At 36.8% G+C, this 15,672-nt stretch overlaps 1 protein-coding gene across 1 annotated transcript in view; it reads right to left on the bottom strand.

Annotated features, from left to right (window-relative positions):
• Positions 1-15,672, bottom strand: part of tpk1 (thiamin pyrophosphokinase 1) — a 626,168-nt gene that overhangs the window by 353,082 nt on the left and 257,414 nt on the right. Inside the window, exon 5 of the mRNA XM_051929034.1 lies at positions 758-830. Coding sequence (XP_051784994.1) covers positions 758-830 — 73 coding nt within the window. The remainder of the gene's footprint in view (positions 1-757; positions 831-15,672) is intronic.

The following is a 15,672-nucleotide window of genomic DNA, read 5'->3' as shown; positions in this document are numbered from 1 at the left end:
TGTTGTAATGTATTTACTGTCAATTACTAAAAGAAATAAACTAAATATTATGAACTAGGAGTTCCAAGACACACAAGTCCCAAATGGACTGCAAAAGCACTTCCAGTAATGCCCACTAGAAGGGGGATATACCACCAAACCATAGCTAAGCAAACACAGAAATTTTAATAAAAATGAAAAGTTCTACTCTTCACAAAATATGCTCTATCATACAGTGAAGCTCCATAGAGCACAATGGCAAAATGCAGTTGCCTTAAAGAACAATGCAATATAGAAATCACAATGTGAAGTCAAAAAACAGTGTAGAGGCAAATATATCCATAGATATCATAAAGCACAAGCACAAAAAAACAGAAAAACTCACCAAAACTCCCTAGCACATTTGAAAAGAACTGCCAGAAACGATGGGAGACACTCTTGGTTTTTAGGGTGGAGCTCAGTTACATTTCTTGGAGGACCACCCACAAAACACAATCAAGAATAACAAATAATGCAAACAATTAACAAAAGTAACATTAATATAAATAAAAGAAACAAAAATCAACAAAACATACTTAAAACATGAACCCCAGCTTGACCCTGGTTGAAACACAACATTAAATATTTGTTAAAGAAAAAAAAATGTTGCATTCTGAATCTTGAAAAATTAAAAATGGTATCATTGTTCACTTGCAAGAAATTGTTATAACATACAGCTGGTGTGGTTTTCATTTTACTGTTTTGAACAAAAAAAATGTAAAAAAAAAAACATTCAAACCTTATTCTTGTAATATTCTTTGATCTCTGGTTTGATTGAGTCAAAATCTCCACTAATGAAGTCAGGAAGAAAACTGAAATATAAATAAGTAAATAAATAACTTGTTTATAATATTTAATAAACAGAGTAAAAATGTGCCTTTTACCATTAATTGCAGTCTTATACCAGTTTATTCTTTATTCTCTTTTACTTCAAAGAATCTTAATTTAGTCGTACAAGACAGCCTATCACAATTACAACTAAATTTATAATATAACATCTGTATTACTTGGATCTTCAAGCTGTGTACTTGAGTAGCTGGCAAAAAAGGAAAATCTCAAAATGGAATGTTGAGGAAAGATTAATGTCCATTAAGGTTCTATTACTGTATATGCAAGCATAAATAAACATGAGCGGTTAAGAAAGGGGCTCAAAAAGAAATGGAAAAGAAATCCAAAGCTACACCCAAGCCTAGACAGGCATCAAGTCCAAGTCCAACCTCAAGGTACAGCCTTACAGAGACTGACCTGAACAGAGAGGCGAAAGCACAGATCTCCTGGGACACCGGGCCACTGAATCATTGTCTCCAGTTGAGAACGAAAGTGGGAACGAATGTACAAGTGATGCAGGTAACGATAGCTTGTCGATTCCAGAAAATCCATTGAAACTGGAAATGGCCTTGCCTTCTGCGTTTTCATCTACTCCTCGCCAGCCGGGAGCATCGGCTGTAACAGGGCTTGTCACTTTACCTGCAGAGCACGAAGGCCGAAACGATCTGTCCGTACTAAAGGTAATGATCAGTGCAATGGCCACCACTCAAGACATAAAGGAGCTCAAGAAAGATATAAAGAAAGAAAGAAATGATATGCACAAGACAAACGAGAAGCTGCAACAGGATATTAAAGACCTGGAGATACGTGTAAATAATCGCTTTGGGGGAGCCTTTAAAGGTATGCTAGAAAACAGTGAGGAAAACATTCAGGAAAATGCATCTACCGTATTTTTTGCACCATAAGACGCACCTGACCATTAGACGCACCTAGGTTTAGAGGAGGAAAACAAGAAAAAAATATTCTGAACCAAATGGTGCACTAATATGTTTAATAAAATATAGCAGAATAATATTTCAACCATGTAAATTCAACAGCGGTATTAAGAAACATCATCACTGTCATTAACAAATAAGGAGAGACTTTAAGGTTCAAGCATTCTTCTAGTTTTATGGAAACCCCAAGAACTCCTCATCACTAGTGTCAGAATTTATTAAGCTCAGTTGCTCACAATCACTTTGCAGCATCACGTACCTATCATCACGCGACATAACCTGTCCAAAGCCACCAGGGGACAAAGCACGTTTGGACCAATGCTCCCTGAAGTTATATCGCCAGTCTAGTCCCATCTATATTTGTAATGCCACAAAGCCCTTCATCTCGTGTTTTGTTGTGGGTTTCCAGTTTGAAAAATGAGAATGCGGTGCAAGCACAGCCCTCGATTCAAAAAAATTGCTCTGCATACCTGTTTGTCTCGTCTGACAGTAGCTGAAAGGCAGCTTCAGGAAAGAACAGCCTGAAGTAGTCCAGCGGCTGGTAATCTATCGAGTCCAGAGTCCAACTCAGTGATAATGCGCTTCGCTCCCTCATGAGATGAAGATGCTATCTTGCCTTTGTTTATATTTGTTTAGATTTCGCAACTCACGCACACGCAAGGATTAGATGCCGAGTCAATGAGTCTAACATTCCTCCAAGCACAGAGGGAATGCCTGTAACGTAACAGTGAGTTTTGTCGCCCTCTAGCCCTGGATGTCGACTTTTGTCAGTTATTACACATCATGGTCTGTGATGCAATATTCGCTCCATAAGACGCACAGACATTTCCAACCTTCTTTTGGGGAAAAAAAACTGCGTCTTATGGTGCGAAAAATACGGTAATTTTGAGAAAAAACTGAGAGCACTTGGCGATCAGTTTGAAGATGTTAAGCAAACATTCACAACTCGAACTGAAACATCCGAACATCTGGCATCTACCACTGACGGGAAAGCAACAGCTGCAAATTCCGAATGAAAAAAAAACTCGGAGATAGACTTGCTGCACTGGAAGATGAATGCAGAATGAACAATATTAGAATCAAAGGTCTCCCAGAGAATCGTGACAGTCCAAACCCAGTGAAATTCGTAGCTGTGCTATTCTCCAAAATAACTGGAGAGGACTGCAAATTATACCTCTAAACCTTAGAGTCTTATTGTGCGCTTCAAAAAATTACAATTTAAATTACATGTAATGTCACTTCCAAGGCAGAAACAGGATTACATTTGAAGATAACCACATTCGCATTTTCCCGGATTTCTTACCCACAACAGCTGCTACACGTGCAGCTTTTTACAACATTAAACAGTGCTTATGGAAAGCCGAGATCAGATACAGCCTCTTGTACCCTGCCAAACTGAAAGTGGATACTCAAGACAAGAATTACGTCTTTACCACTACGGAGGAAGCAGAAAAAGAGTTAAGAAAGCTGATCCCGAAACTTTTTTGAAATGCGATCGTGAGTCACATCCTGTCATGGCAAAGTTGCCGACTGTTTGATCCGCTTGCAATGATACTGGTACTGTAATTATACATCATTTTCCCTTCTCGGACACTTTTTGTTTATGCTTTAATTACAATTATATGCGTATATGTATTTATGTGTGGAAAAAATTAAAAATTATTTTTATTTTCTCTTCTAAAGGAGACTGTTTAACATCATACCCTTGGTTTATTGCTATTGTTATTATTGTATTAGAGTTTACTATGCTTATCAAGAGCCACTTTTTAACACCATTCCCTGGGTTTACTATTTTACTATCTAAAGATTGTTGAAGATTATATTTTATGCCTACAGTAATTGAACTGTATTGGCAATAAATATCTCAATTTTATTCCTCATATGCCACTGCTGGGGGGCTTGTTTTATTTTGGATGTGCTCTGTCTCTAGGTATGTCAGAGGACTGGGACTTTGGGAAGTGGTGTCCAGCCTCACATGGGGAGGCAAAATGGAGGGTTGGTGGGACATGGGGGGGGGGGGGGGGGGGAGAGAGAAAGAGAGCAAGCTATCTCTGATCTATCCTTTTAATCCTTATAAGTGCCAATGTAACAATAGGCTTCGTGGCAATAACTCCTGGGAAAATTGGAAATTAAGGTCAAAGCTGTCTTATTTTCAGTTAAGACTACAAAATGACAACAAAAGTTCAGAAGCAAATGTCTCCAAGACTGGACAGTTAACTTTGTGAGCTGGAATGTTAAAGGCCTGAATCATGAATTAAAGAGAAAGAAAGTATTCTCTCACTTAACAGGTCTGAACACTACAATAGTTTTTTACAGGAGACCCACTTATTAAGCAGGGATCAGTTTCAGCTGCACATTTGCCTGGCCAAATGTTCTGTTCCTGCTATACAAAGAAAACTAGAGGTGTGGGAATGCTTATACATAGAACATTTGTAGTATCAGATCCTGAAGGGAGATATGTGATTGTCATAGATAATTTTTTTAACTGTAAAGTGATTTTGATAAATATTTATGCACCCAATGTCAATGATAGTGAATTCATGCAAAATGTATTTGCATCCACTCCCAATGTGAACTCTCAAAAAATTATAATGGCTGGGGACTTTAATTGTGTTTTAAATCAAGACCTAGATAGGTCTCCTGGTACAGGGTTGATGACATCTAACACTGAAAAGACAATTACACAGTTTGTAACTGACCACAACTTATCAGACCCCTGGAGATTTCTAAACCCAAGCTCAACAGCATATTCCTTCTACTCACCAGTACATCATTGCTACTCAAGAATTGATTATTTCTTTGTAGATAACAACTTCTTGCCTATGATTAAATCTTGTAAGTATGACACTCTTGTTATTTCTGACCATGCCCCCTTGATTTTGGAGCTAAAATCAATATGCCCCACACACTCATCTTGCAGAAGGCGTCTTAATCCACTTTTAGAAAACGAGAACTGCACAGAATGTATATCCAAGCAAATCAATTTTTTTTAAGAGACAAATACATCCTCAGAGGTTTCTGCAGGAACACTCTGGGAAACATGGAAGGCCTTCTTAAGAGGGCAGATTATCTCATATCTTTCCCACAGAAATAAATTAGAAACCACGAAAGTATCAGAGCTAATCAACAAAATTACTAGAATAGATCAAGAACATGCCAGGTGTCCAAGTGAGGCTCTTCATAGGAAAAGACAGGCTCTGCATTCAGAGCTCAACCTCTTAACAACTAAAGAAACTAAACAACTCATACTTAAATCAAGACATTATTATGAACATGGAGAGAAAGCTAATAAAACAAATCCACAAGCAAGAAGTTTGCAGTGCAATCCCAGCAATCACCAACACAAACGGAGACAAAATCATTAACCATAAAAACATAATGCACACTTTTAGAGACTACTATATATCCTTATATTCTACTGAGATTAAAGAAGACAAGATACAATCTAATGCATTTCTGGACACATTACAGATACCACAAATAGATACTCTTAGTACAGAGGAATTGGATAAACCTCTGGCACTATCAGAATTACTAGATGCTATAAACTCACGGCAGAGTGGGAAAGTAGCAGGCCCTGATGGCTACTCTGCTGATTTTTGTAAGAAATTCTCAACTCAGCTAGCTCCCCTTCTATTTGCAACATTTACAGAAGCTAGAGAAAATAAAATTCTACCTCAAACTTTTCTCCAAGCAGTATTTACCGTCTTTCCTAAACAAAATAAGTACTTATTACAATGTGCATCATACAGACCAATTTCACTTTTGAATAATGATGTTAAGATATTCTCCAAAGTCCTAGCTAGAAGGATGGAGAAAGTGCTGCCTTCGGTAATATCACAAGACCAAACTGGATTTATTAAAGGCAGACACTTAGCTTCCAGTCTTCGATGCCCATTTAATGTAATATATTCACCCACAAAGTCAAACATCCCGGAGAGATTATTATCGTTGGATGCAGAAAAAAGCATTTGACATGGTTGCCACCTTCCCTTTTATCATCGTAGATCAGTTTAAATACCTAGGGGGTAAACATCACAAGTAAACATAAAGCTCTTTATCAACAAAATGTTGCCGTCTGTATGGAAAAAATTAAGCAAGACTTGCATAGATGGTCAACCCTTCATCTCACTTTAGTTGGAAGAATGTTAGGATGATTATCCTTCCTAAGCTTCTCTTTTTATTTCAAAACATTCCAATATACATCAATAGATAATTTTTTTAAGAAATTAGATTCAACCATAACCTAATTTATTTGGAATTCAAAACATCCACGTATCCAAAGGGCGACCGTACAAAGACCTAAGGCGGAAGGTGGCATAGCTCTACCTAGCTTCAATTTAATTAATGGGCAGCAAACATACAAACTATAAAAACTTGGATATGGACACAAATAGATGAACATACACAGGCGAGGTCCACAATAGAAATAAAATCCTGCAGTACTTCTGTATATTCCCTGCTTTGAACCCCAATAAATACAAGTTATCTCCAATATACTAACAACCCAATTGTGCTTCACTCAGTCAGAATATGGAACCAATGTAGGAAGCATTTTAAGATACAGAAGCTTTTATCTGTGGCACCTCTGCATGAGAACCACCCTTTTCCACCCTCTCAAATATATGCAGTTTTTAATGTCTGGAAAACATTTGGGATTAAATCACTTAGAGATCTGTATATAGACAACATCTTTACATCCTACAAACAATTACACTCCAAATTTAACTTTCCAGCCACACATATCACTACCCTCAAATTCGAAACTTTGTTAAACAGAACCTGCCCAATTTTCCTCACCTTTCACCTACCTCTATGCCGGAAAAAATATTGTTCAGTCTCGAGGACTGGAGACAGCATTTCCATAATATATAAAACTTTTACAGTGCCTCCCTTTCAAAGATACAAGGGAACAGTGGAAAAAGGATCTCTTACTTTTCTCTAACATTTCAGAAAAGGAGGGGAAAGTAGGAATGCACAGAATTTAATTGAGCTCCATATGCGCAAAGCATATAATTATTCAACTCAACATTATATATCGAGTGAATCTCTCTTGTTTAAAAGTGTCAAAAATGTTCCAACCTGCGAACGCTGTAATCAAGTTCTGGACTCACTGGGCCAAATGTTTCGGGCCTGTACCAAATTATCATAATTTTGGACCAAAATATTTAAATGCCTTCCAGACAGCCTTGGTGTCACAATCCCTCCTAATCCACTAACAGCTGTGTTTGGCGTACTTCCAGATGGGCTTAAAATGGAGAAGGACAAACAAACTGTAATTGCCCTTACTACACTATTGGCACTTAGACTTCTCTTGCTCAATTGGAAGAATACTAACTCACCTATTTTAAGTCAGGGGGTAACTGATGTTATATACTATTTGAAGTGTGAAGAGATTTAAGGTGTGACGGATCTACGAGTTTTTTCATAGGCTTTGGTAATTCTAGTGTTAAATTGAGGAAGCAGGTTCTCTCACCTCTTTTACTCCATTTATCTTCATTCATTTACTAATTTATCTATTCACTTGTTTTTACTAGCAAAGTTTTACACTGCTGGCTTAGCTCTCCTTCTCAGGGGTGGGGGTTAATTTGTTTTGAACCTTTTTTTTTTGTAAAACTTGATGTATGTGTATGGAATGTTATTTGATTTTAATAAAATCAATAAAATAAAAAAAAAAAAGAAATATTTCCAAGTAAATATATAAAAACTTAATTTCTTCTATAAAATGCATTTCAAAGAGTATTGATCATGAGTATAACTACTCTCTGTTTCACTTAATGAAAATATGAACTAAGGTAAAGTAAAATGCAACTCAGATGTCACCTATAAATTATGGATTTGTTGATCAAATAGAATACAGAAAAACACTGGATAGTGTGAAAAACACTTTTCAGAGTTCAATCCATTGCCGATTGTCTATTAAAATTTTAAAATTATTTTTCAGAAGTGACTATATGTAATGGCCTACTTTAGCTTATTTAGATTAATTGCAATAGGAACCCAGCCTTCATTTTAGAGCCAGTCCCAAGCCTGAATAAATGGCTAATTAATTCAGCTATTATCTTAGTTATTAAAACTTCATGTGTTCCCATGTTCCTTGCTCTTGAGTGATCATGATCCATAGCAAAAGTCCAGGCTGAGCAGCCACAGTCATAGAATTGAGAAAAATAATTTGCTCCATTGCTGATCTCAAAATTGAGAGTGCATTCCAAAAGTATTTTCACATTTTGTTATGATGCAGCCTTCATTTAATGTGTTTTCCCTACATCCAGCAACATTCAATAACCCAGAATGACAATGCGAAAACAGGATATTAGATTTTTTGCAAATGCATTAAAAATTTAAAACTGAAATATCACATTGACACAAGTATTAGGATCCTTTACTCAGCACTTCATTGAACCTTTGACAGTGATTATAAGTCTTCTTGGGTATGATGCAACAAGCTTTGCACACCTGGATTTTGGGAATTTTCTGCCATTCTCCTCTGCAGATCCTTTGAGGTTCTGTAAGGTTGGATGGCCCCAGTTGGTGGACAGCAATTTTCAGGTCTCTCCAGACATGTTCAATTGAGTTCCAGTTCAGGTTCTTGCCTGTCCACTCAAGGACATTCACAGAGCTGTCTCCAAGCCAATCCTATATTGTCTTTGCTTTGTGCTTAGGGTCATTGTCATGTTAGATAATAAACCTTTGGCACAGCATTCTGGAAAAGGTTTTTATTACAGATATTTCTGTACTTGGCTTCACTGAGCTATCCCTTGACCCTGACTGGTTTCCAAGTCTCCAACCCCACAGCATGATGCTGCTATAACTATGCTTCCTTATTCTAATGGTATTGTGCAGGTAAGAAGCAGTGCCTGGGTTCCCCCAGAAATGATGCTTAGAAGGGGCTAAAATTTCTATGTTCATTTCATCAGACCAAAGAATCTTACTTTTTACAGTCTGAGAGTCATTTAGGTGCACTTTTGCAAACTCTAAGCAGGCACTCGTGTTCCATAAAGTAAAGACTGATGGAGTGTTGCAGTGATGATTATTCTTCTAAAAGTTTTCTCCATCTCCACACAGGTTCTCTGGAGGTCTGCCAGACTAAACATTGGGTTCTTGGTCACCTCTCTTACCAAGGCTCTTGTCTCCTAGTTGTTCTTTGGTTTTTTTTTGAGGGTTCAAAACATATGTACCTTGACACTATTCTCTTTCTAAGCTCTGCAGGCAGTTTTCTCAACCTCACGGCTTGGTTATCGCTCTGATACACATAGTAGTGGGACCTTATATAGAAGGGTTTATACCTTTTCCTTATCATATCCAATCAATGGTATTCACCACAGCTGGCCTCCAAAAAATGTGTAGAAACTCCTCAATGATGTTCAATAGATTGGGATGCTCCTGAGTAAAGGGTCACAGCAAAAGGTTTGAAAACTAGTGTTAATGTGAAATTTCAGTTATTTTACTTTTAATAAATTTGAAAAAAATGATAAAATCCTTTTTCACTTTGTCATTCTGGGTACTGAGTGTTGCTTGATGTGGGAAAAATTAATTTAAATAATTTAAAATAAGGCTGCAACATATAAAAATGTGAAAAAAGTGAACAGGACTGGGTGAAAAAATTAGCTTTTTAAAACATTTGTCATTTATTGAATTAACCTGTGACCTGGAGTCAGAATAAAGTCATTTGAAGATCATAAAAGGCAACTAAAGAAGGGCATTAGAAAGGGCATCCGGCTTTAAAAATGTCTGCTCCAATAGCCCTAGACGAAGCAGAGTGAATGGGCATGTTGTGGTAGTTAAGATGCACCATGTATCCATTCTGAGTCAACTTCTTTTTTTATAATGATAAAGGCAGTGACAAAGAAAGCACCTGAAAACTTGCATGGAGGCTCGTTTATACAATATCTGTTGTATTGACTGCAAAAGTAAAGCAGAAATGCTGTTGAGGTGAGTGCAGCCTTTGCTTGTAGAAATTGTGTGGAAGGTCTGCGGAATGCTTAAGTAGTAAATGTAAATTTAGATATCAAAAATTGAATTGTTTTGAAGAATGTAGGGAGGCTGTGCTATTTAGTTAACATGTTGAATGGTGATGGAGGTAAGAGCATAGCAGTGACAGCAAGGGTGAGGTGCATGGAAGAAATTCCCTCATTCTGATTTGTAATGGAGCCTCAGTCAAACTGAAGGGAATACAGCAGTTTATGAAAGCTGTATGAGTAATAGTATGACCTGTGGTCATGAGGTGCAACTGATAAAAGCAGAACATGCCACAAAGCTTGAAATAGCAGAAATGAGAATGATCAGATGGATCTCTGCACTGTTTAAGAATAAGAGGAAGACAAATTCTGAGTTAAGACAATGCATTGGTGTAGAGGCAAGAAATTTATGTTTATACTGTAAGGATTCTCCTTTTATGTCGGCAATCTATTTTCTAAATTACTGTGTTACCAAGTCTTTTCATACAAATCCAAAAGCATTTTGTACTGCAAATATTTATTATATACTAGCTGTGTAAGCCCATGCTGTATAAAAGCCCAGGGTCCTAGAAACCATGGATTCTGGCACTTCAATCAATTAGTCACATAGGTTGTGCATTAGTGGCTAAGAGAGCATCTCTTTCTTCGGCTGTTTTGTTTTGTAGACGTGCTTGCCTCCATTGTCTATCAGTGGCTAAGCGAGTTTCTCTCTCCTCCGAGGTTTTGTTTTTCCGATGTGCTCGCATCACATGTGTATTAAAAGGCTAAGTGAATTTCTCTTTTCTCAGTGTTTTCACTTTAGCAACAGAGTCGCTTTCTCTGAGCTTAATGCTGTAGCCTCGCACTTCCGGGCCGGAGAGACAGACACACGCACTTCCACATGCAGATATTTATATATAAGATAAAGGTTGTGCTTCATTTACTGGAATAGTTGAAGATGCTAACACTATTTCTCACAAAAAAAAAAAACTGTCAACAATGTTGAAACGTGTAGGAATATTTGTTATTAATCATCTGATAAGCAATATAGAAATATTCATGTTGGCTTAACTGTTTATAGCTTTATTTATCTTTATGAGTTTATTCACGTAAAGTGGCCATATCTATAGATCTGTCTGTGGTCTCCCACTTGCCAATCACATAACTGTCTTTTTCTCCTTTTTTCTTTAGATCCTGGTCCTCAATTCAAGTTATGTCCCCACTCTAAATGAAGTACTAGTATCACCATAAGGCAGCTTTACAACCCATTTTTGGGTAACTTCAAAGGTGCTTTAGGTATAAAGACACCAGAGTTAAACTTACCTTAGTGGCCAAGGTAAGTTTAAGGGACCAATCTTGCAGGCAGAAGTCTATTTACTCCTTCAAAAGGATGATATTCTGTTGCCCCATTTATGCAAAGAAGAGAAAGTAAGGGCTTCTTGTCAATATTCTGGTGTCTTTCATTGAAATGGACAGACTGGCATCAAAATCACCAGTTAGTCACCATTTGGAACAACACCTAATGAAGGCCATTTTGTGACATTTTGCCTGCTCTCCCTGGTCTCTCGGCCTGATTCTCTCTAACATCCTGGGAAGTATTCCCTACTTCTGCCCAGGCTTCAGCTTTCACTCTCATTTGTGCTGGTGCCCTTATTTATCTTTTTAGCATTCCTCCATACATACTGAATATATTACACTCTGGCTTTCTTATCTTCTTATATAATACGCTACCATGGCTGTCCGTTTGCCTGTCCAGGATTTTAAATCACCTTTAGCTCACAAACCGTTTGACCTATTGACCTGAAATTTGGTACACATATACTACATGACCTCTACTGTCCGCTTTCAGGGTGATGATTGACCTCCAAGGTTATGTCTCTTTTTATTTTTATTTTATTGTAGAATCAACTTTTGCCTGTGTGGTGCACATGTATGGGTGCTGTTCTCATTTCCTACCACCTTCGCCGTCACTTCCCCTACCTCTTCATGTCTTAAATCATTCTTGAGGAAGATTGAAGACTTAAGTGCCAGCTTAAGTGAAAAATTATGGAAAACGTACTAAGTAATTGCAACACAAACTTAATCAGTTTTAACGCAAAAAGATGCGGACGAAAGAAAAGAAGAAGCGGGCCGCTAGGGTAGAGAAAAGAAGAGCTGCTCAGGAAGCAGCAAGCGCATCAACCTCTGAGCAAACGAATGCTAAACATACAGAGAAAGAGTAGGAAAACTATGAATGCTCAAGTCAAGTATATTCACTGCACATTATCGTACAGTGCGCTGTTACTGGTTTATCATATTTTCTTTTGTGATATGGACCTTTTTGTAAAATTTCTGAACTATAACTTTTGCCCTTTTTTGTATATTTTAGGGTACAGAGTTTGAGAAAGGGTGAACCAACTCTCAAATAGACTAGCACAACCAGTAGAGCACCTTTGCCATTTGAGAGTTGAGGGAGGCTCACACTGCCTACTAGCTTCCTGTCTAAATTAAGAACTAGGTAGACTTTCAGGATTTCGGTTATCCATACTGGCCTCAGCCTCTGTACTCTGAGGTTGTGTCTATGCCCCGCATTCCTCCAATGAAATCCCAAAGATGACACCCTGTCCGGCCAATGCAATATCTGTGGAAAAAGGCAAAGTTCAGAATTTGCAAAATGTATTAAATGTTTCTTATTTATGTGTGCTATCAGAACTTCTGTAAATTTGAATGACATGCACCAAAGCACTAGTTATATATAGCTTATAAAGAAAATAACTGATATTCTTAACCTAGGAGGTTCCTCTAGAGGTTTATTGACTCCTGTAACCCTGCTACCTGGAGTTTTGTTTTTCCCCCTTGTACATTTTCAATTTTTTCAATATTGCTGTAAATACAGTATGTACATCAAGTCTTTACTTGACAAAGAGTGCTACACAAAAATTAATTTCACTAAATTCAATTCTTAAACTGTACAATGTAATGTTAGTTTTCCTGCAAACACAACCTGCTTCAAGTTAGCCAAAATGGTGCTGGGGTCAACATTCACAGACCATTTTTGAGCATTATACTCTTCTCTAAAAGTTATCCCTGGAAAAGCTTTCTTCCAGCTTACTGGTATTGTTGAACTTTACAATCTCCTCTAACCTGAGCACCCCTCAACAATATAATTGTTTGTATTGTCAACCCATTTCACATCCTTAGATGGTGAGGCTGTTTGCAAGACTCCATTAGCTTAACAGCCATTCAGGCTGCTAACAACAAGTGTGCCTCATGCACAGTGACAGTCTCTCTCTCTCTCTCTTTGAGCTTCTGTTGTGCTTTGCCCATCCCCTTATATACTTACTCCTCTTTCGGACAGCTTAGCTATTAGCTAAACAAATGGGATTGATGGAGTGAATGGTCTCCTCTTCTTTGTCAAACTTATTTTCTTATGTTCTTGCAGCTACCTACTTTACAAACATCATCAATAGAGTTTGTAGGCTCCAGGTTTGTAGCCTGTCCCTCAACGTGAAGATATACAATACAATAAAACTTATTTTTGTATAGCCCAAAATCACACAAGGGGTGCCGCAATGGGCTTTAACAGGCCCTGCCTTCTGACAGCCCCCCCAGCCCTGACTCTCTAAGAAGACAAGTAAAAACTCCCAAAAAACCCTTGTAGGGAATAAATGGAAAAAACCTTGCGAAAGGCAGTTGAATGAAAATCTGTGATGGGTGAGACCCTGAATGGTTATTTATTAGTGACAGACAGCTAAGAACGTCGATTGATTTTCACTGTTATCAACACTGCTAAATGTCAACATTTTGAACTATTTAGTATTGCTTCTGCCTGTATACATTTAATCCAATTAGTCCATTTTTCGCCTCCTAATATTCAGACTTTCACAGGCATATGGTCCTAGAAAGATACTAGTCACTCAAATAAATATAAATGTAAATGTTTCAGTATGATTATAAATGTTTTCACACATAAAAAAAATCATGAAAAAAGAACCAGTTAATTGCAAAGATATTTGCTATTTGAGAAACTGCAAAAAATAAACATTTATGGTTTCTGATTATAAAAATAATCTGTAAGAAAAAATGCTTTAACAATTAAATTAAATTCCACTGAAACTTTAAAAGTCACACTTCAAAGCAAGGAGCACCAGGTTTCAAGGACAGCAGAACAAATAGCATTAAAACACATTTAAGACAATTTAACTAACTCTTGATTAATCCATAGATTAATAAACACAATACATACATTAGGAATTAAGAGATTAAACGTTCCTAATAATTGAAGAAAAAAATAGACACTAGAGTCTTAGAATATACTCTGAGAACTATGCTTGATAACAGCTAAACAGCTTCAGACTGAAAAGAAATATTCCACATGTTTTTAATCTTTTCAATTTGTACTTTGCAATTGATTAATAGGGAAAAATAAATTGGAAAAAAAACAACTGATTAAAGGGCCTCCCTTATGGCTTACTCATTAAGTCACTGATTTACTTAATTCAACTTCCAGTTTCAGTTTTAACTTTAATTTCAACATATCTATCAATGCACGAAATTGTCCAATAACTCTTGACAGAAGAAAGGTCCAGCACTAAGCTTGATAAGTGAAATTGCCAAAGAATGCTAATTATCAATACTAAAATGAACAGATATGCAGCTATAGCTTTGAACTCTAAAAAACAGTCACAAAGTCATCCGTCAGAGAAGTTTGTTAGTGAAAAGAAAAGTAAAAAAGAGGTCAATATGATTGGAAAATTAAGCAGTTACGACAAATTAAACAATATTGACAAATTCAGTAGGTCTGTTCCATTACACAACTTGTACATAACTACAATTACAAGTGGATGGGTTATCAATAAGCAAGAGCATGAGGATACAGTAATTCTACAGGATGTGATCATCTTTCAGAATAGCTGAAGGCATGTTATTACCCAAGCTCTATGAACCATATTAATGTGTGCTGCAACACATATACTTTGTTAGATTATTCCAGGTTGAATTATAAAGCTGTTTATGAGTTGAGAAATATTCAGAGGTAATTAAATGATAATATTCTGTTAGCGACTGACCGTAATTGAGCTAATTTAAGAATTAAATGTCATGTATAGGATAGTTAATGCATAATGCTTTGCTAATAACTTGCTTTTTATATAATATTAATATGTCACTTGTTGGCTATAGACTAAACTGTTACCAATTAAATTCTGTCATTGTAGTGTAGCTGTGAAAAAAATAACTCTTCAGTGGTGAATGTAATAAGACTGAATTTAGACTTGAGAATTTTTGTACTGTAAATAAATCCTTCCATCACCCATTTAATCCCATTAAAGTTCAAGGAGAAGAAGAAGGGAGCTAGAATTTATACTAATAGCACAAAAAACAAGTCACAAACCAAACATGGACAGGGTAGCAATGTTATCAAGCAGTAGTGATCCAAACAACCATTTAAAAATAAGCTGGGGTATAAAAATACACATGTAAAAATCAGGGAAACATTAAACAACCAACTAAAGTTTACACTATATGTCAATGTAAACAATAGGTAGAATGAAATTATATTTCAATAAAATTTACTGAAAAAGGAAAAAGTTCATTATTAACCATACTAGAGGGCAACATGGTAGAGCAGTGATTGGAGCTGCTGCTTTATGGACCCAACATCCAGAGTCCTAATCCAACATTTGAATGTTGTTCATTTGGAGTTAGCATATTCACTCCATGTCTGACTGTGTTTTCCTTCATGTACCCCAATTTTCCTTCCATGTCTGTAAAGGCACGCAGGTGTGGTTGACTGGAAACTCCAAATTAGCCCCAAAATAAGAAAAAGTGTGACGGGGGGAGGTATGTGTCTAAATCAGCCATGTGATTAACTGGTGAGAAACATATGACAAGACATTAGCCTTGCAAGCTACATTCTGTGATAAAATATAGTTGAACCCTGAAGTACTGGTCCAATTTACATGACATAATTAATG

Source organism: Erpetoichthys calabaricus, chromosome 6, assembly GCF_900747795.2.
Source record: "Erpetoichthys calabaricus chromosome 6, fErpCal1.3, whole genome shotgun sequence".
Taxonomy (NCBI): domain Eukaryota; kingdom Metazoa; phylum Chordata; class Cladistia; order Polypteriformes; family Polypteridae; genus Erpetoichthys; species Erpetoichthys calabaricus.
Note: the sequence above shows the minus strand (reverse complement) of the source record. Positions and strands in the feature narration are given on the sequence as shown.